General features: G+C 31.3%; 1 protein-coding gene across 2 annotated transcripts in view; it reads left to right on the top strand.

Annotated features, from left to right (window-relative positions):
* Nucleotides 1–22,134, top strand: part of LOC134845255 (innexin unc-9-like) — a 55,283-nt gene extending 33,149 nt beyond the window's left edge. For both annotated transcript variants that reach the window (XM_063862192.1, XM_063862191.1), the window contains exon 5: nucleotides 21,664–22,134. In XM_063862192.1, coding sequence (XP_063718262.1) covers nucleotides 21,664–21,988 — 325 coding nt within the window. In that variant the 3' untranslated portion in view covers nucleotides 21,989–22,134. The remainder of the gene's footprint in view (nucleotides 1–21,663) is intronic.
* Nucleotides 22,135–23,092: the final 958 nt, after the last annotated feature.

The following is a 23,092-nucleotide window of genomic DNA, read 5'->3' as shown; positions in this document are numbered from 1 at the left end:
ATTTTTCTAAAGAATTCAATCTAGAAAAACAGCTTGCTTTGAAAGTCTTGAAGTTATCGCAAACAGATTCTCTCTATCAAATTTAATTAAAAATATGATATTTCATCCCTTAAATGGCTTCAACGGCTGCTATTTTCCCAAGCGATTAGTTTTTCGAACTTGAAGTGTTTCAAATTTTCATAGCAAGAATCGCTTCAGCCACAGTTTCCGGTTTTTTGCAAATTGAATCACTCAAGGAAAAGCTTGAATCATTTCAAAGATTGTTAGCTAGCATAGCTTGCTTAGAAAAATGCAATGCGCTCCACTTCAAGCAGTTTTTTAAATTTTTTAAAGTTTCAATTAAAGAAGAGCTTGCTGGGAAAAATAACAGAAACAGTTTCGCTCCATGATATGATTTTGAAATGTTTCAAAGTTTCATACAAAAAGAGCTTGCTTAAGAAGTTTTGAGTTTATTGTAAACTGATTAGGTCTAGGAATTAACTTGAAGCATTTCAAAGTATCATAGCTTGAATTGCTTCAACCGAAGTGCTTCAGATTTTTGTAAAACATTTCAATCTAGAAAAACTGCTTGTTCAGAAAGCTTTGAAGTTATCGCAAACAGATTCTCTCTATCAAGTTTATTTAAAAATACGAAATTTCATCCATTAAATGGTTTCAACGGGACTAGCTGTACTTTTATGAACCAACTTGAACTGTTTCAAATTTTCATAGCAAGAAATGCTTCAGCCAAGTTTTCCAGTTTTTTGCAAATTGTTAGCTAGCATAGCTTGCTTAAAAAACGCAATGCATTTCAATTGAAGTATCTCAAAGTATCATAGATTAAATTGCTTTAACCGTAATTTTTCAGACTTTGCAAAACAACTCAATCTAGGAAAAAAAATTGAAGTATTTCAAAGATTGTTAGCTAGAGTAGCTTGCTTACAACAAGCGCAATCCGATTTGCTTCATTCTGTTATCGAAAAAATTTCATTTTCTTTTATTGAATACCTAGCTTGTAAAAACATCAGAAAGTGTTTTTCTCCTTGATCAGATTTTGAAACATTTCAAATTTTCATAGCTGGAATAGCTGGCTTAGAAAGTCTCGAATTTATTGCAAACTGATTTGGTCTGTGGAAACTTTGAAGTATTTAGAGTTTCAACGCTGAGATGGCTTCAATAAAAAATGTTACAATTTGCCATCCAATTAGCTCAATGAATTAACTTCAAGTATTTCAAAGTATCAGAGCTGGACTTGCTTCAACCGAACTTTTTGAGATTTTTGCAAAAAAAATTCACACTATGTATGTCGAATATTGTTAGGTAGAATAAGTTGCTTAGAAAGGCGCAATCCGATTCGCTTTATGCAAGTTTTTGAAATATATCAATTTTTGATTGAAAGAATAGCTTGCTTAAATATCAGAAATAGTTTCAATGCACGGTACGATTTTGAAAAATTTCAAAACTTCCTAGCTGGAATAGATCGCTTAGAAAGTCTTGATTTTATCGCAAACTGATTTTGTCTATAAAATACTTTTAAGTTTTTTCCCACAATTATCTTCAATGGAAATAGCAACTATTTTTTCCATCCGACTAACTCTATCAATTAAATTAAAATATTTCAAAGTATCATAGTTTGTCGAAGTCACCGAAGTTTTTCAAGTTTTTGCAAAATGGTTATATCAAGGAAAAAATTTGCCATCCCATTAGCTCTATAAATTTAATTGAAGTACTTCAAAGTATCAGTGCTGGAATTGCTTCAACCGAAGTTTTTAAAATTTTTCAAAACGAGTAGGAAAATCTTGATGTATGTCGAAAATTATTAGCTAGAAAAGCGCATTCCGATTTGCTTCATGCAGTTTTTTTGAGATTTTAATTTTTTTCTTCAATGAATAGCTTGCTTAAGAAATCAGAAACATTTTTACTCCATGGCACGATTTTGAAAAGTTTCAAAATTTCGTAGCTGGAATGATTTGCTTAGAAAGTCGTGAATTTATCGCAAACTGATTCTTTCTATCAAATAGTTTACATTTTTGCTTAGAAAGTCGTGAATTTATCGCAAACTGATTCTGTCTATCAAATAGTTCATTTTTTGGAAGTTTCATCCCATAATTTTTTTAAAAGGAAATATCAACTATTTTTTCCGTCCGATTAGCTCTATCAATTAACTTAAAGCATTTCAAAGTATCATATTTTGAGTTGTTTCAACCGAAATTTTTTCAAGTTTTTGCAAAATGGTTATATCTAGGAAAAATTAAAGTAATTGAAAGGTTGTTAGCCAGTTCAGCTGATTAGAAAAACGCAATTATCTAAAAAAAATTTCATTCAATGAATAGCTTGCTTGAAAAACTAACAGGAACAATTTCGCTCCATTGTTTTCTTTTCAAATTTTTCAAAGTTTCAGAGTTAGAAAAGCTTGCTTAGAAAACCTTAATTTCATCGCAAACTGATTCGGTTTATAAAATAACTATAAATAGAATTATTTGAAGTTTTTTTGCTGAAATGGCTTCAATAAAAAAGTTACATTTTGCCATCACATTATCTCTTTGAATTAAAATGAAGTACTTCAAAGTATCAGTGCAGGAATTGGTGTAACCGAAGTTTTTAAATTTCTGCCAAAATTATTCAGAGTAGAAAAAGCTTGATGTATGTCGAAAATTGTTAGCTAGAACAGCGCAATCCGGTTTGCGTCATGCTTCATTTGAGATTTCAATATTTCTTCCAATGAATAACTTGCTTAAAAACATTAGAAACAGTTCTGCTCCATGGCTTAATTTTGAATTGTTTCAAAGTTTTGTAGCTGGAATAGGTTGCTTAGAAAGTCTTGAATTCATCGCAAAATGATTCTGTCTATCAAATAGTTTTAAATATTTGGAGTTTCATCCCATAATTTTCTTCAATGGAATTAGCAACTATTTTTTCCATCCGACTAACTCTATCAATTAACTTAAAATTTTTAAAAGTATTATAGTTTGAGTTGCTTTAACCAAAGTTTTTCAGGTTTTTGCAAAATAAAAAAATCCCGGAAAAACTTGAATTAATTGAAAGATTGCTAGCTAGAATTGCTTATTAGAAAAGCTCAATTATCTAAATTAGTTCAGTTTTTCGTTAAACGAATAGCTCGCTTGAAAAACTGACAGAAACAGTTTCGCTCCATGATTTCTTTTCATACTTTTCAAAGTTTTGTAGCTAGAAAACCTTGAATTCATCGCAAACTGATTAGCTCTATGAACTAACTTGAAGTCTTTTAAAGTATCATAGTTGGAATTGCTTCAACCGTAGTTTATCAGATTTTTGTAAAACGATTCAATCTAGGAAAAAATTTGAAGTATTTCAAAGATTGTTAGTTGGAATAGCTTGCTCACAAAAACGCAATCTGATTCGCTTTCTTCAGTTATCTAAAAGGTTTCGAAATTTCTTTGAATGAATATCTAGCTTGTAAAACTAACAGAAACAGTTTTGCTCTGTGATATGGTTGTGAAATAATTCAAAATTTCATAGCTGGAATAGATTGCTTAGAACGTCTCAAACTTATCTCAAAGTGATTTGGTCTACAAACTATTTTGGAACTTTAATGTTTCATCCCTTAAACGGCTTCAAGGGAAAGCTTTGCTATTTTTTTGATATGATTAGCTCTGTGAAAAAAAATTAGAAGTACTTCAAAGTTTCATTTCTAGAATAGCTTGCTTAGAATGTCTCGAATTTATCAAAAACTGATTAGCCCTATGAATTAAAGTGAAGTAAATCAAAGTATCATAGCTTGAATCGCTGCAACCGAAGTTTATCAGATTTTTCAAAAACGATTCAAACTAGGAAAAATTTGACGTTTTTCAAAGGTTGTTAGCTAGAATGGCTTGCTTATAAAAGCGCAATCCGATTCGGTTCAATCAATTATCTAAACGATTTCAAATTTTCTTTCAATGAAAAGCTAGCTTAAAAAACTAAAAGAAACAGTTTTGATCTGTGATATGAGTTCGAGATATTTCAAAGTTTCATAGCTGAAATAGTTTGCTTAGAAAGTCTCGAACTTATCGCAAAGTGTTTTGGTCTAAAAAATAACTTGAAGTATTTTAAAGTATCATAGCTTGAATTGCTTCAACCGAAGCTTATAAGGTTTTTGCAAAAGGATTCAATCAAGGAAAAAATTTAAGTATTTCAAAGATTGTTAGCTAGAATAGCTTGCCGAAAAAAGAGCAATCCAGTTCGCTTCATTCTATTATCTAAAAGATTTTGAATCTTCATTCAAAAACTAGCTTGCTTGAAAAAGTATCAGAAACAATTTTTCTCCATAATATGATTTTAAAATAATTTAAAACTTCATAGCTGGACTAGATTGCTTAGAAAGCCTTGAACTTATCGCAAACTGAGTCTCTCGGTCAAATTTAATAAAGTATATGAAGTTTCATCCCTTAAATGGCTTCAATGGGATTCGATGCTATTTTGCCCACTGATTAGCTTTATGATTTAACTTGAAGTATTTCAAAGTAACATAGCTTGAATTAGTTCAACCAAAGTTTTCCAGATTTTGCTACGTTAATCAATTTAGGAAAAGCTTGTATTATTTTGAAGATTGTTAGCTAAAATAGCTTGCTTACAGAGAGCGCAATCCGATTCGTTTCATTCAATTTTTTCAAAGATTTTAAAATCTGTTGCGATGAATAATTTACTTGAAAAAGTATCAGAAACATTTTTTTTCCATGATATGAAACTGAAATATTTCAAAACTTCATAGCTGGAATAGATTTCTTAGAAAGTCTTGAAAATATCGCAAACTGATTCTCTCGATCAACTATTTTTGAGTATATGAATTTTCATCTCTTGAATGGTTTTCAATGGGATTAGATGCTATTTTGCCGACTGATTAGCTTTTTGATTTAACTTGTAGTATTTCAGAGTATCATAGTTTGAATTGCTTCAACCAAAATTTTCCTGCTTTTTGCCAGACTAATCAGTTTAGGAAAAGCTTGTAGTATTTCAAAGATTGTTAGCTGAAATAAGTTGATTAGTTATTGAAAAAGTTTACAGGTTTCATTCAATAAATACCTTGCATGAAAAACTAACAAACAGCTGCGCTCCATGACACAAATTTTAAAAATTTCAAAGCTTCATAGCTGGAATAGTTTGCTTATAAAATCTTCAAATTATAGCCAACTGATTCAGTCTTTAACTTAATATGAAAGTTTTTTTGCTTAAAGAAAGAAACAAATTGAAAGTTTCAGTGCTTTTAAAGTCTCAAAAAAACTACAGTCCTTGCAATCCGATAATCTCAATGAATTGTTTTGACGTATATCAAATAAGATTCATTCTGGGAAAAACTTGAAATAATTGAAAGATTGTTAGCCAGAATAGCTTGCTTCAAAAAGCGCCATCCGATTCGCTTCAGGCATTTTTTTGGAATCTTTTAAATTTTCATTTGATGAATAGCTTGTTTGAAAACTAATGGAAACAAGTTACCTCCTTGATATGATTTTGGAATTTTTCAAAGTTTCATAGCTAGAGTAGCTTGCTTAGAAAACCTTGATTTCATCGCAAACTGATTCGTTCTATGAAACACCTTGAAGTATTTGAAGTTTCATCGCTGAAATGGCTTCAATAAAAAAGTTACTTCTTGCCATCCGATTAGCTATTTGAAACTCGAGTACTTCAAAGTATCAGTGCTGGAATTGCTTCGACCGAGGCTTTTCAGGTTTTTTGCAAAACGATTCAGTAGGAAAAGCTTGATGTATGTTGAAGATTGTTAGCTAGGAAAGCTTGCTTAGAAAAGCGCAATCTGATTTGCTTCATACAAGTTTTTTTGAGATTTGAATCTTTCATTCAAAGAATAGCTTGTTTAAAACACGTTTGCTCTATAGTACAATAATGAAAAACTTCAAAGTTTCTAGCTGAAATAGGTTGCTTAGAAAGTGTTGAATTTATCGCAAACTGATTCTGTCTATCAAATAGTTTTAATTTTTTGCAGTTTCCTCCAATAAATGTCTTCAATAGAAAAAGTAACTTTTGTTTTCATCCGATTAGTTCTATCATTTAACAAAAAATACTTCAAAGTATCATCGCTTGAGTTGCTTCAACTGAAGTTTTTCAGATTTTTGCAAAATGATAAAATCTAGGAAAAACTAGAAATAATTGGGAGGTTGTTAGCCAGAAGAGCCTATTAGAAAAACTCAATTATTTAAAGTGTTTCAGTTTTTCAATCAATGAATGCTTGAAAAACTAACAGAAACAGTGTCGCTCCATGATATTGTTTTCAAGTTTTCAAAGTGTCATAGCTAAGTCAGGTTTTTGCAAAACGATTCAATCAAAAAAAATCTAGTTTGCTTCACGCAATTACTTAGAATAGTTGAAATTTTCTTTCAATGAATAGCTCGCTTGAAAAACTAACAGTTTTGCTTGATGATTTGAGTTTGGAAAAAGTTTCATAGCTTGAATAGCTCGTTTAGAAAATGATGAACTTGTCGCAAACTGATTTTGTTCATGAAATAACTTGAACTAATTGAAGTTTCATTGCTTAAGTGGCTTCAATAAAAATATTGTATTTTGCCATCCCATTAGCTCTTTGAATTAAAATGAAGTACTTCAAAATACCAGTGCAGGATAAAGTAAAGGATTTAGTCCAGCGAAAACTTGAAGTATTTCAAACATTGTCTGCTGAAATATCTTGCTTAAAAAAGCTCAATCCAATTCGCATCATGCAATTATTTGAAACATCTCAAGATTTCAGTCAATGGATAACTTGCTTGAAATTCTGAAAAACAGTTTCGCTTCATGATATGAGTTTGAAATATTTCAGAGTTTCACAGCTGGAATTTTCATTTTCATTCAATCAAGAGCTTGTTTGAATTAACTTTAGGTTTTATTCAATTAATAGCTTGATAGGAAAATTATCAAAATTAGTCTTGCTCTATTATATGCTTGTGAAATATTTCAAAAATTCATATTTGTAATAGCTTGCCTAGAAAGTCTTGACATTATCGGAAATTCTATCGGTCTATGAAATAAACTGGAATGTTCAAAGTTTCATCCTTTAAATGGCTTCAATGCAAATAGTTTTTATTTTTGCCATTCGATTACCTCTATGAAATAATTTGAAGAATTTCAAAGAATCATAGCTTCAATTGCTTAAACTGAATTTTTTCAGGTTTTTGCGAAATGATTTAGTCTAGGGAAACCTTGAAATATTTTAAATAGAAAAAGCGCAAATTCGATTCGCTTTATAGAATGACTCAAAACATTTCAAATTTTCATTCAATGAGTAGCTTGTTTGAAAAAAGAATGAGAAACAGTTTTGCTCCATGATATGATTTAGAATTAGTTCGAAGTTTCACAGCTAGAATAGTTTGCTGAAAAAGCCTTGAGTTTATCGCAAACTGATCAGCTCTATGAATCAACTTGAAGTATTTCAAATTATCATAGCTTGAGTTGCTTCAAAGAAATTTTTCAGATTTTTGCTTAACGATTCAATCCAGAAAATTTTTTGAAGCATGTCAAAGATTGTTAGCTAGAATAGCTTGCTTACAAAAAGCGCAATCTGATTCGCTTTATTCAAATTTTTGTAGTATTTCATTTTTTTTTTCAATAAATAGCATGTTTCAAAATTTCAGAGCTGGAGTAGCTTGCTTAGAAAGTCTAGAACTTATCTCAAATTGATTTGATTTGTTAAATAACTTGAAATATTTACAGTTTCATCCCTTAAATGGCTTCAAGGGAAATAGTTACTATTTTTTCCATTAGATTAGCTCTATGAAAAAATTTGAATTATTTCGAAGTATCGGATCGAATAAACTCTATGCCATCGGATACGTTTTTCGACATCAGATAAGCTCTATGAAATACTTTGATGTATTTCATAGTATCATAGCTTGAATAGTTTCAACCGAAATTTTTCACTTTTTTTCCGAAATGATTCAGTCTAGGAAAAACTTGAAGTCTTTCAAAGATTGTTAGCAAGCATAACTTGCCTGGAAAAGAGCACTCCTGGTCGCTTTATGCAATTATTTAAAAGGTTCCAATTTTTCATTTAATAAACAGCTTTCCTGAAAACTAACAGAAACAATGTTGCTCCAATATATGATTTGAAAAAAGTTCGAAGTTTCATAGCTAGAATGGCTTGCTTGGAAAGCCTCGAAATTATCGCAAACTGAATAGCTCTATGAATTAACTTGAATTATTTCAAAGTATCATAGCTGAAATTGCTTCAAAAGGAATTTTTCATAATTTTGCTAAACTATTCAATCCAAAGTTTTTTTTGAAGTATGTAAAAGATTGTTAGCCAGAGAATAGCTTGTTGAGAAAAGCGCAACCCGATTCGTTTCGTTCAAATTTTTTTTTAATAATTTTTTCAATTTTCTATCAATGAATAGCTATATTTTAAAACTAGCAGAAACATTTAAAACTTGATTTGGAATCGTTTTAAAATTTCAGAGCCGGAGTAGCTTATTAGAAAGTCTCGGACTTATCTCAAATTGATTTATTCTGTTAAATAACTTAAAATATTTAAAATTTCATCCCTTAAACGGCTTTAATGGAAACAGTTACTATTTTTTATATATGATTAGCTCTGTGAATTAATTTCAAAGTATCATAGATCGAGTCCCTTCAACCAAAGACTTTCCAGGTTCTTGCAAAATGACTCAGTCTAGGAATAATTTGAAGCTTTTCAAAGATTGTTAGCTATGATAGCTTATAAAAGCGCACTCCGATTCGCTTCATGAAATGTTTTCAAATATTTTAAAGGCTCATTCAAGGAATAGTTTACTTGATAAAATATCAGAACCAGTTATGCACCATGAGTTTGCAACCTGGAATAGCTCACTTAGAAAGTCTTAAATTTATCGCAAAAAGATTCTCTCTATCAAATATAATTGAATAATGAAGTTTCATCCCTTAAATAGCTTCAACTGAATTTGCTGCTGTTTCGCCAACCAATTAGTTTTGCAACATGGCTCATGAAAACTCTCAAGTATTTCAAAGATTAACAGCTAGAATACATAGCTTAGAAAAGCAGAATCTGGTTCGCATCATGCAATTACTTGAAAGATTGTAGTTTTTCTTTTTTTGAATAGTTTGTTTGAACAACTAAAAGAAACAGTTTTGCTCCATGATTTGACTTTGAAATATGTTCCACAGCTGGAACAGCTTTCTTAGGCAGTCCTGAATTTGTCGCAAACTGATTCGGTCAATGAAGTAACATAGAATATTTGAAGTTTCATCCCTCAAATGGCTTCATTGAAAATAGTTACTATTTTTCCATCCGATTATTTCTAAAAAATAATTTGAAGTATTACAAAGAATCAAAGCTTCAATTGCTTCAACCAAGTTTTCACGTTTTTGCAAAACATTTCAGTCTAGGGAAAACTTGAAGTGTTTCAAAGGTTGTCTCTAGAATATATTGCTTGAAAAAGGGCAGTTCGGTCGCTTCATAGAATGACTCAAACTATTTCAAATTTTCAATCAATGAGTAGCTTCTTGAAAAAATTAACAGAAACAGTTTCGCACCATGAGATGATTTTGAAATAAGTTTCATAGTTAGGTTATCTTGCTTAGAAAGTCTTGAACTTGTCGCACACTGATTCAATTTATGAATTAATTTGAAATATATTTGAAGTTTCATTGTTTAAATGTTTTCAATTGAAAAAAATTCACTTTCTTTCCATCTGATTAGCTTTATGATTTAAATATGAAATTTTACAAAGTATCATAGCTGGAATTGCTTATACTAAAAATTTTCAGGTTTTTTGCAAAACGATTCAGTCTAAGAAAGCTTAGAAAAGCAGGATCCGATTCTTGCAACTAATTGAAATTTATTAACTTTTCAGTCATTGTGTAGCTTGCTTGAACAACTAACAGAAACATTTTTGCTCCGTGTTTGGATTTTGAATTGTTTCAAAGTTTCAGAGCTGGAGCAGCTTGCTTACAAAGTCCAGGATTTATCTCAAATTGATTTGGACTGTGAAATAACTTGAAAAACTTTAAGTTTCATCCCTTAAACAGCTTCAATAGAAATTGTTACTATATCTTCCTTTAGATTAGCTCTTTGAAGATCAAAATTGAATCATTTCAAAGTATCAGATAAACTCTATGCCATCGGATAAGTTTTTTGCCATCGGATGGGCTCTATGAAATACTTTGAAGTATTTTATAGTATCATAGCTTGAATTGTTTAAACTTGAATTTTTTCAGGTTTTTGCATAATGGTTCAGTCTAGGAAAAACTTGAAGAGTTTCAAAGATAAATAGCTAGAATTGATTGCTTATAAATGCGCAATCCGGTTTGTTTCATGCAAGTATTTAAAAGTTTTTAAAATTTCATTCAATGAATATCTTGATTGAAAAACTAAGCGAAACAGTTCCGCTCCATGATATTGTTTTCAAATTTTTCAAAGTTTCATAGCTTGAAAAGCTTGCTTAGGATAACGCAATTCGATTTGCTTCATTCAAATTTTTTGAGATTTGAAATTTTCATTCATTGAATAGCTTGCTTAAAAATATCAGAAACAGTTTTGCTCCATCGTACAATTTTGAAAAAGTATTCAAAGTTTTCTAGCTAAAATAGCTTCCTTGGAAATCATTGAATTCATCGCAAACTAATTCGAACTTTGGAACAACTTGAATTATTTGAAGTTTCATTGCTAAAAAAGCTTCAACAAAAAAGGGTTAAAATTTGCCATCCCATTAGCTCTTTGAATTAAATTGAAGTACTTCAAAGTATCAGTGCTGGAACTGCTTCAACTGTAATTTTTCAGACTTGGAAAACAACTCAATCTAGGAAAAGTTGAAGTATTTCAAAGTTTGTTAGCTAGAGTGGCTGGCTTACAACAAGCGCAATCCAATGCGCTTCTTTCTATTGTCGAAAAGATTTCATTTTCTTTAATTGAATAGCTAGCTTGTAAAAACATCATCAGAAAGAGTTTTTCTCCATGATCAGATTTTGAAATATTTCAAAATGTCATAGCTGGAATAGCTTGCTTAAGAACCTTGAATTCATCGCAAACTCTTTTGGTCTATGAAACAACTGGAAGTGTTTGAAAATTTATTGCTGAAATGGCTTCAAAAAAGTTACGTTTTGTCATCCGGTTAGCTGTATTATCTAACTTCAAGTATTTTAAAGTGTCAGACTAGCTTGAATTACAGAAACAGAAAATTTTCAGATTTTTTCAAACGAATCAGTCTAGGAAAAGCTAGAAGTATTTCAAAGATTGTTTGCTGGAATAGCTTGCTTGAAAAACAAACAGTAACAGTTTGCATCATGATTTGACTTAGATAAATTTCACATTTTCATAGCTGGAAGAAGTTGCTTAGAAAGCCTTGAGTTTATTGCAAACTGATCAGCTCTGTGAAATAACTTGAAGTATTTCAAAGTATCATAGCTTGAGTTGCTTCAACGATTCAATAAAGAAAAATTTTTGAAGTATGTTAAAGATTGTTAGCTAGAGAAGAGCTAGCGTGGAAAAACGCAATCCGATTCGCTTCATTCAAATTTTTGAAGGTTTCCGAATTTGTTCTCATCGAATAGCTATTTTAGAAAACTAACAGAAACATTTTTGCTCCGTGTTTGGATTTTGAATTGTTTCAAAGTTTCAGAGCTGGAGCAGCTTGCTTACAAAGTCCAGGATTTATCTCAAATTGATTTGGACTGTGAAATAACTTGAAAAACTTTAAGTTTCATCCCTTAAACAGCTTCAATAGAAATTGTTACTATATCTTCCTTTAGATTAGCTCTTTGAAGATCAAAATTGAATCAAGTCAAAGTATCAGATAAACTCTATGCCATCGGATAAGTTTTTTGCCATCGGATGGGCTCTATGAAATACTTTGAAGTATTTTATAGTATCATAGCTTGAATTGTTTAAACTTGAATTTTTCAGGTTTTTGCATAATAGTTCAGTCTAGGAAAAACTTGAAGAGTTTCAAAGATAAATAGCTAAATTAATTTGCTTGAAAATGCGCAATCCGGTTTATTTCATGGAATTATTTTTAAAAAAATTTTAAATTTTTATTCAATGATTAGCTTGCTTAAAAAACTAACGGAAACAGTTTCGCTCCATGACTTGATTTTGAAAAAAGTTCCATAGCTGGGACAGCTTTCTTAGAAAGTCGTGAGTTTGTCGCAAACTGAATTGGTCTATGATATAAACCGAAATGTTTGGAGTTTCCTCCCTTAAATGGGTTCAATGGAATTAGTTATTATTTTTGTCATCCGGTTACCTCTATGAAATATTTTGAAGTATTTCAGAGAATCATAGCTTCAATTGTTTCAACCAAAATTTTCAGCTTTTCGCAAAACGATTCAATCTGTGAAAAACTTGAAGTGTTTCGAAGGTTGTTAGTTAGAATATCTTTTTTGAAAGAGCGCAATTCGATTCGCTTCATAAAATTACTCAAAACATTTCAAACTTTCATTCAAGGAGTAGCTTGCTTGAAAAACTAACCTATACCTCCGTGACTTGATTTTGGAATATTTTTCTCCATTTCTTCCCTTCTTGACAGCTTGAATTATTTAGGCAGAGGGTTATGTTCGTTTAGGGCTACTGAAAGTTTGGAATGTTTCAAAGTTTCATAGCTAGATTAGCTTGCTTAGAAAGTCTCAAAAATATCGCAAAATGATTCGGTCACTGAAACCAATCGAAGTATTTGAAGTTTCTTCACCTGAATGGCTTCAATAGAAATAATAACACTTTTTTCCATCCGATTAGCTCTTTGAAAATTTTTGAAAATTTTTGAAGTATCACTTAGTATCATAGCTTGAATTGCTTGAACTGTGTTTTTTCAGGTTTTTGTAAAATGATTTAGTCTACAAAAATAATTAAGTGTTGTTAAGATTAATAACTAGAATAGCTTGCTTAAAAACGCGCAATCCAGTTCACTTCAGACAATTATTTTAAATAATTTAAATTCTCATTCAATGATTAGCTTGCATAAAAAAACTAACAGAAAAAGTTTTGCTCTCACCATGACTTGATTTTGAAATGTTTCAAAGTTTAATAGCTAGATTAGCTTGCTTAGAAAGTCTTGAGCCTATCGCAAACTGCTTCGGTCTGTGAAATAACTTGAAATAACGGAAATTGTATTGTTTAAATGGTCTCAATAGAAAGATTTACTCTTTTTCCCATCTGATTAGCTCTATGAATTAACTTGAAGTTTTTCAAAGTATCATAGCTTGAATTGCTTTAATCTGAAATTTTTCACATATTTGCAACATGGCTCATGAAAACTCTCAAGTATTTCAAAGATTAAAAGCTAGAATACATAGCTTAGAAAAGCAGAATCTGGTTCGCATCATGCAATTACTTGAAAGATTGTAGTTTTTCTTTTATTGAATAGTTTGTTTGAACAACTAAAAGAAACAGTTTTGCTCCATGATTTGACTTTGAAGTATGTTCCACAGCTGGAACAGCTTTCTTAGGCAGTCTTGAGCCTATCTCAAACTGCTTCGGTCTGTGAAATAACTTGAAATAACGGAAACTTTATTGTTCAAATGGTCTCAATAGAAAGAGTTACACTTTTTTGCCATCTGATTAGCTCTATGATTTAAATTGAAGTTTTTCAAAGTATCATAGCTTGAATTGCTTTAATCTGAAATTTTTCACACATTTGCAACATGGCTCATGAAAACTCTCAAGTATTTCAAAGATTAACAGTTAGAATACATAGCTTAGAAAAGCAGAATCTGGTTCGCATCATGCAATTACTTGAAAGATTGTAGTTTTTCTTTTTTTGAATAGTTTGTTTGAACAACTAAAAGAAACAGTTTTGCTCCATGATTTGACTTTGAAATATGATCCACAGCTGGAACAGCTTTCTTAGGCAGTCCTGAATTTGTCGCAAACTGATTCGGTCAATGAAGTAACATAGAATATTTGAAGTTTCATCCCTCAAATGGCTTCATTGAAAATAGTTACTATTTTTCCATCCGATTATTTCTAAAAAATAATTTGAAGTATTACAAAGAATCAAAGCTTCAATTGCTTCAACCAAGTTTTCACGTTTTTGCAAAACATTTCAGTCTAGGGAAAACTTGAAGTGTTTCAAAGGTTGTCTCTAGAATATCTTGCTTGAAAAAGGGCAGTTCGGTCGCTTCATAGAATGACTCAAACTATTTCAAATTTTCAATCAATGAGTAGCTTCTTGAAAAAATTAACAGAAACAGTTTCGCACCATGAGATGATTTTGAAATAAGTTTCATAGTTAGGTTATCTTGCTTAGAAAGTCTTGAACTTGTCGCACACTGATTCAATTTATGAATTAATTTGAAATATATTTGAAGTTTCATTGTTTAAATGTTTTCAATTGAAAAAAATTCACTTTCTTTCCATCTGATTAGCTTTATGATTTAAATATGAAATTTTACAAAGTATCATAGCTGGAATTGCTTATACTGAAATTTTTCAGGTTTTTTGCAAAACGATTCAGTCTAAGAAAGCTTAGAAAAGCAGGATCCGATTCTTGCAACTAATTGAAATTTATTAACTTTTCAGTCAATGTGTAGCTTGCTTGAACAACTAACAGAAACATTTTTGCTCCGTGTTTGGATTTTGAATTGTTTCAAAGTTTCAGAGCTGGAGCATCTTGCTTACAAAGTCCAGGATTTATCTCAAATTGATTTGGACTGTGAAATAACTTGAAAAACTTTAAGTTTCATCCCTTAAACAGCTTCAATAGAAATTGTTACTATATCTTCCTTTAGATTAGCTCTTTGAAGATCAAAATTGAATCATTTCAAAGTATCAGATAAACTCTATGCCATCGGATAAGTTTTTTGCCATCGGATGGGCTCTATGAAATACTTTGAAGTATTTTATAGTATCATAGCTTGAATTGTTTAAACTTGAATTTTTTCAGGTTTTTGCATAATGGTTCAGTCTAGGAAAAACTTGAAGAGTTTCAAAGATAAATAGCTAAATTAATTTGCTTGAAAATGCGCAATCCGGTTTATTTCATGAAATTACTTTTAAAATGATTAGCTTGCTTAAAAAACTAACGGAAACAGTTTCGCTCCATGACTTGATTTTGAAAAAAGTTCCATAGCTGGGACAGCTTTCTTAGAAAGTCGTGAGTTTGTCGCAAACTGAATTGGTCTATGATATAAACCGAAATGTTTGGAGTTTCCTCCCTTAAATGGGTTCAATGGAATTAGTTATTATTTTTGTCATCCGGTTACCTCTATGAAATATTTTGAAGTATTTCAGAGAATCATAGCTTCAATTGTTTCAACCAAAATTTTCAGCTTTTCGCAAAACGATTCAATCTGTGAAAAACTTGAAGTGTTTCGAAGGTTGTTAGTTAGAATATCTTTTTTGAAAGAGCGCAATTCGATTCGCTTCATAAAATTACTCAAAACATTTCAAACTTTCATTCAAGGAGTAGCTTGCTTGAAAAACTAACCTATACCTCCGTGACTTGATTTTGGAATATTTTTCTCCATTTCTTCCCTTCTTGACAGCTTGAATTATTTAGGCAGAGGGTTATGTTCGTTTAGGGCTACTGAAAGTTTGGAATGTTTCAAAGTTTCATAGCTAGATTAGCTTGCTTAGAAAGTCTCAAAAATATCGCAAAATGATTCGGTCCCTGAAACAACTCGAAGTATTTGAAGTTTATTCACCTGAATGGCTTCAATAGAAATAATAACACTTTTTTCCATCCGATTAGCTCTTTGAAAATTTTTGAAAATTTTTGAAGTATCACTTAGTATCATAGCTTGAATTGCTTGAACTGTATTTTTTCAGGTTTTTGTAAAATGATTTAGTCTACAAAAATAATTAAGTGTTGTTAAGATTAATAACTAGAATAGCTTGCTTAAAAACGCGCAATCCAGTTCACTTCAGACAATTATTTTAAATAATTTAAAATCTCATTCAATGATTAGCTTGCATAAAAAAACTAACAGAAAAAGTTTTGCTCTCACCATGACTTGATTTTGAAATGTTTCAAAGTTTAATAGCTAGATTAGCTTGCTTAGAAAGTCTTGAGCCTATCGCAAACTGCTTCGGTCTGTGAAATAACTTGAAATACCGGAAATTGTATTGTTTAAATGGTCTCAATAGAAAGATTTACTCTTTTTCCCATCTGATTAGCTCTATGAATTAACTTGAAGTTTTTCAAAGTATCATAGCATGAATTGCTTTAATCTGAAAATTTTCAGGTATTTGCAACATAGCTCATGAAAACTCTGTAGTATTTCAAAGATTAATAGCTAGAATACATAGCTTAGAAAAGCAGAATCTGGTTCGCATCATGCAATTACTTGAAAGATTTTAGTTTTTCTTTAAATGAATAGTTTGTTTGAACAACTAAAAGAAACAGTTTTGCTCCATGATTTGACTTTGAAGTATGTTCCACAGCTGGAACAGCTTTCTTAGGCAGTCTTGAGCCTATCTCAAACTGCTTCGGTCTGTGAAATAACTTGAAATAACGGAAATTTTATTGTTCAAATGGTCTCAATAGAAACAGTTACACTTTTTTGCCATCTGATTAGCTCTATGAATTAACTTGAAGTTTTTCAAAATATCATAGCTTGAATTGCTTTAATCTGAAATTTTTCACATATTTGCAACATGGCTCATGAAAACTCTGTAGTATTTCAAAGGTTAATAGCTAGAATACATAGCTTAGAAAAGCAGAATCTGGTTCACATCATGCAGTTACTTGAAAGATTTTAGTTTTTGTTTAAATGAATAGTTTGTTTGAACAACTAAAAGAAACAGCTTTGCTCCATGATTTGACTTTGAAATATGTTCCACAGCTGGAACAGCTTCCTTAGGCAGTCTTGAGCCTATCTCAAACTGCTTCGGTCTGTGAAATAACTTGAAATAACGGAAACTTTATTGTTCAAATGGTCTCAATAGAAAGAGTTACACTTTTTTGCCATCTGATTAGCTCTATGATTTAACTTGAAGTTTTTCAAAGTATCATAGCTTGAATTGCTTTAATCTGAAATTTTTCACATATTTGCAACATGGCTCATGAAAACTCTCAAGTATTTCAAAGATTAACAGCTAGAATACATAGCTTAGAAAAGCAGAATCTGGTTCGCATCATGCAATTACTTGAAAGATTGTAGTTTTTCTTTTATTGAATAGTTTGTTTGAACAACTAAAAGAAACAGTTTTGCTCCATGATTTGACTTTGAAATATGTTCCACAGCTGGAACAGCTTTCTTAGGCAGTCCTGAATTTGTCGCAAACTGATTCGGTCAATGAAGTAACATGGAATATTTGAAGTTTCATCCCTCAAATGGCTTCATTGAAAATAGTTAGTATTTTTCCATCCGATTATTTCTAAAAAATAATTTGAAGTATTACAAAGAATCAAAGCTTCAATTGCTTCAACCAAGTTTTCACGTTTTTGCAAAACATTTCAGTCTAGGGAAAACTTGAAGTGTTTCAAAGGTTGTCTCTAGAATATCTTGCTTGAAAAAGGGCAGTTCGGTCGCTTCATAGAATGACTCAAACTATTTCAAATTTTCAATCAATGAGTAGCTTCTTGAAAAAATTAACAGAAACAGTTTCGCACCATGAGATGATTTTGAAATAAGTTTCATAGTTAGGTTATCTTGCTTAGAAAGTCTTGAACTTGTCGCACACTGATTCAATTTATGAATTAATTTGAAATATTTGAAGTTTCAGTGTTTAAATGTTTTCAATTGAAAAAAATTCACTTTCTTTCCATCTGATTAGCTTTATGATTTAAATATGAAATTTTACAAAGTATCTTAGCTGGAATTGCTTATACTGAAATTTTTCAGGTTTTTTGCAAAACGATTCAGTCTAAGAAAGCTTAGAAAAGCAGGATCCGATTCTTGCAACTAATTGAAATTTATTAACTTTTCAGTCAATGTGTAGCTTGCTTGAACAACTAACAGAAACAGTTTTGCTCCATGATTTGTTTTGAAATATGTTCCACAGCTGGAACAGCTTTCTTAGGCAGTATTGAGCCTTTCTCAAACTTCTTCGGTCTGTGAAATAACTTGAAATAACGGAAATTTTATTGTTCAAATGGTCTCAATAGAAAGAGTTACACTTTCTTTCCATCTGATTAGCTTTATGAATTAATATGAAATTTTACGAAGTATCATAGCTGGAATTCTGAAATTTTTCAGGTTTTTGCAAAACGATTCAGTCTAATAAAGCTTAGAAAACCAGGATCCTATTCATGCATTTATTTGAAATTTATTAACTTTTCAGTCAATGTGTAGCTTGCTTGAACAACTAACAGAAACAGTTTTGCTCCATGATTTGTTTTTGAAATATGTTCCACAGCTGGAACAGCTTTCTTAGGCAGTCTTGAGCCTATCTCAAACTGCTTCGGTCTGTGAAATAACTTGAAATAACGGAAATTTTATTGTTCAAATGGTCTCAATAGAAAGATTTACATTTTTTCCCATCTGATTAGCTCTATGAATTAACTTGAAGTTTTTCAAAGTATCATAGCTTGAATTGCTTTAATCTGAAATTTTTCACATATTTGCAACATGGCTCATGAAAACTCTCAAGTATTTCAAAGATTAATAGCTAGAATACATAGCTTAGAAAAGCAGAATCTGGTTCGCTTCATGCAATTACTTGAAAGATTTTAGTTTTTCTTTAATTGAATAGTTTGTTTGAACAACTAGAAACAGTTTTGCTCCATGATTTGACTTTGAAATATGTTCCACAGCTGGAACAGCTTTCTTAGGCAGTCCTGAATTTGTCGCAAACTGATTCGGTCAATGAAGTAAGATGAATTGTTTGGAGTTTCATCCCTCAAATGGCTTCATTGAAAATAGTTATTATTTTTCCATCCGATTATTTCTAAAAAATAATTTGAAGTAATACAAAGAATCAAAGCTTCAATTGCTTCAACCAAATTTTCACGTTTTTGCAAAACATTTCAGTCTGGGGAAAACTTGAAGTGTTTCAAAGGTTGTCTCTAGAATATCTTGCTTGGAAAAGGGCAGTTCGGTCGCTTCATAGAATGACTCAAACTATTTCAAATTTTCAATCAATGAGTAGCTTCTTGAAAAACTTAACAGAAACAGTTTCGCACCATGAGATGATTTTGAAATAAGTTTCATAGTTAGGTTATCTTGCTTAGAAAGTCTTGAACTTGTCGCACACTGATTCGATTTATGAATTAATTTGACTTTGAAATATGTTCCACAGCTGGAACAGCTTTCTTAGGCAGTCCTGAATTTGTCGCAAACTGATTCGGTCAATGAAGTAAGATGAATTGTTTGGAGTTTCATCCCTCAAATGGCTTCATTGAAAATAGTTATAATTTTTCCATCCGATTATTTCGAAAAAATAATTTGAAGTAATACAAAGAATCAAAGCTTCAATTGCTTCAACCAAATTTTCACGTTTTTGCAAAACATTTCAGTCTGGGGAAAACTTGAAGTGTTTCAAAGGTTGTCTCTAGAATATCTTGCTTGGAAAAGGGCAGTTCGGTCGCTTCATAGAATGACTCAAACTATTTCAAATTTTCAATCAATGAGTAGCTTCTTGAAAAACTTAACAGAAACAGTTTCGCACCATGAGATGATTTTGAAATAAGTTTCATAGTTGCTTCAACCAAATTTTCACGTTTTTGCAAAACATTTCAGTCTGGGGAAAACTTGAAGTGTTTCAAAACTGATTTGGTCTCTGAAACGACTTCAGTTATTTGAAGTTTCATTGCTTAAATGTTTTCAATTGAAAAAAATTCACTTTCCTTCCATCTGATTAGCTTTATGAATTAATATGAAATTTTACAAAGTATCATAGCTGGAATTGCTTATACTGAAATTTTTCAGGTTTTTTGCAAAACGATTCAGTCTAAGAAAGCTTAGAAAAGCAGGATCCGATTCATGCAATTAATTGAAATATATTAACTTTTCAGTCAATGTGTAGCTTGCTTGAACAACCAACAGAAACAGTTTTGCTCCATGATTTGTTTTTGAAATAAATTCCATAGCTGGAAGAGCCTTCTCAGAAAGTCGTGAATTTGTCGCCAAATGATTCGGTCTATAAAATAACCTGAAATATTCGAAGTTCCATTCCTTTAATGGCTTCAAAAGAAATAGTTGTTTGCCATCCGATGGCCTCTATGAATTAATGTGAAGTATTGCAAAGAATCAAAGCTTCAATTGCTTCAGCCAAAACTTTCAGGTTTTTTTTGCAAATAGATTCAGTCTAGAAAAAACTTGCTTGAAAATTTAGCTTGCTTGAAAACTATTAAAAACAGTTTTGCACCATAAGTTGATTTTGAAAACTTTCAACGCTTCATAGCTGGAACAGCTTGCCTAGAATGTCTTGAAAATGTCGCAAACTGATTTGGTCTCTGAAACGACTTCAGTTATTTGAATGTCGTAGCTTAAATGGTTACAATAGAAATCATTAAACATTTTTCATCTGATTCGCTACTTGAATTAATTAAGAATATCTCAAAGTTTTAATATCTGGGGTAGCTTGCTTAGAAAATTTTAGCATTTTTAAATTTGCTCCTAATGTTTAATTCGTGAGATAACTTGAAGTGTATTAAAGTTTCATAGCTTGAATAGTTTGATCAGAACAAAAGCTAGCTTTTTGCGATGTGATTAATCATAGTAGACGGGCTTGCTAGTTTAATTTAAATGAAAATTGAAAAGATAATAATAATTTTTTGCTCAGTTTTATAACTACTTGCAGTTTTAGCTGTCAAAATATTGCCAAACAAATAGTGGCAGTGTCAAAAAAAACAAATCATCTGAACTGATTATTTTTTGACAGGGCCGCTATCTGTATTTAATCCTAAATTACTTCACGGACAATGCGTTTTCAAAACAGAAATTGTCGACATCTCTCATTTTTATATAACCGAAATAATATTGAAAAGAGAAATTTTTAGGTTTTTGAAGCCATTCTATTTGCAAAAGGCATCAAAAATTTGCCAAGTTTTGATGATACATGCTTTATGTTTGATTCGTTTTTCACGCAAGTTCTTGCATTTTTATTGAATTTTCACTGCAATGCGTGCTGAAGAACCTGCTAAGAACGCCTTTTTTGGCCTGTTTTTTTTTCAAAAATCTGCTTGCGGCTTAGAAAATTATGTCAAATTAGGGTTTTTCTAGTGGTTTCGGAGAGCTCAGAAAATGAATTTGGTCGGCTAAAAAAAAGGTGACAAAATTTTCGAAGTTTTTTGAAAATCCGCCCCTGTATGTAAGTATAGTCTCAATTGACCTGCCACAATACTCATGATTTTTTTTACTTATAAGAGTTGGTTTTCACTGATCTGCTTGTTTTCTCGACATTTCTTCAGACAGAGTCTAGATAGCAACCAGTAGAAATTCTTCGTTTCGCGCTTCAAGCTTAGGGTAACTTCTGAAAAATTGAAGCTATACAGTGACAATAACAAAGAAGTAATTCAAATAGCAATGAACATTCCGCATGCAACTACCATTTTGAATCAAATTTTTCTCAGAACTTGAAAAATTTTTCAAATGAACTTTTCTTGAAAATTTTTCCGAACGGTTATACTGGTCAACTCACGACTAAAAGTGCTGCTGTAAGATGTATCGCAACCATTTTTGAAATGTTAGGACTTGCTTTTGCTTGGAAAAAAGGAACCAAGTTTACAGTTCGTTTGTCATCTAAATTTACACTTTTTTATCTAAAGAAAACTTTATCGGGATAAACGATAAAGAGAGAAGTAGTCTATTTGGTTTTAATGCATAAGGATAAAACGTTTGAAATGTTTTTAGACAGCAGAGTCTGAAAGAATTAATGATCGGAGCTCGTCACCTTAACCCAGAAAACGATATAGAGTCTTCAAACTATAATCTCAAAAAACGAAACTCTCATTTCAGCCAAGAATTTCTTGGTAAAAAAACTAAATCACACAATTTCAAGTCCAAAAATAAGATTAAAATGAGCCAGAGTAGATTCGGAGACGTCGGAAGTGCGAAAAGAGATAGGCTGATGGAAAGATTCCTGGATGACTGCAATGCAGACAGCTCAGCCAGACTAGAAAAGAGCGGCGTTCCGAAGGGAGGCGATCAACCGGTTACAGAGACGACTGCAGCTTAGACACAAATCGAAATTAGATTTCAAATTTAATTTTTTCTCACAATTTTTCTATTTATTTAATATTGAGCGTTTTCTTGCCGCATCTAACGTAGTCTCTTTTCAAGAAACTATTGAAAGAGAACTGGAAAAAAATCGTACGCTATATATCCAATGTTGATGAAACAAAATACGTTTGTGTAATTCACCTTGTAGAAGTTTCTCTTTCATCAGTTGGCAACTAATTGAGTTTTACTTAATAAAAATTTTAAAAATATTGGCTCAAACTTAATTTTCCTGATATTAATTAATTAAACAGAGAGAAAGTTGTTAAAAAACTCATATCAATAAAGATTTTAATTGGTAGTTGAGTTCCTATAACATAATGATGAAAAAAAGCATTTCTTGCAGAAAAAAATAAACAAAAATACTTATACAATGGTTGGTTTTTCCGCATAATTTTTTCTGCTGTAACTAAAATGACTTTTACAGGCATAACATTTTATGCTACATTGATCATATTGATACTCTGAAATCCAAATCAGAAAAACTTTTCACCTGATACATTGCGATGCCAAGCTCGGGTACTTTGGTAATGGTTTGGATTCCGCATACATTGCCCCTGGAATCCGCATCAATTCCGTTGGATTCCGCAACAGTTCGAAAAGCCTTTGAAATCGAAAAGCTGATGGAATCGAAGAACTGGAATTGGGATGGAAGTGAAACGAATCAGAAGTGAAGCAAATGATGGAAGTGAAGCAAATGAGATAATTAACCTCTCATTTTTTTCCGCAAGTCCTTTTTTCCAATTCAATTACCTTTTAATTAACCATCTTTTTCTTCTTCCTTTTACCCCTTGCTGGGAGTGCGACTGGACAGGGCGTTTTTCCCTCAGCAATTAGGACAATTGTCTCAGAGTCTGAAGGGGATTATAACTTGAGGAAACTTATCTCACTCGTTCGATTCAAAATTAATACTGAATAACATACATTAATTGAAATAATACTAAACAAATAATTCACCTAATTAAACTAAAGCAAAAAAGAGAAAATTATTCTAGGAGTGGTCAGGATTTGAACAAAAAAATTCGTTCTTATGGTCGCATCATCTAACCAATAGACCAACTGG

Source organism: Symsagittifera roscoffensis, chromosome 4, assembly GCF_963678635.1.
Source record: "Symsagittifera roscoffensis chromosome 4, txSymRosc1.1, whole genome shotgun sequence".
Lineage (NCBI taxonomy): Eukaryota > Metazoa > Xenacoelomorpha > Acoela > Convolutidae > Symsagittifera > Symsagittifera roscoffensis.
The sequence above is the reverse complement of the archived record's forward strand: the minus strand, read 5'-3'. Positions and strand labels throughout refer to the sequence as shown.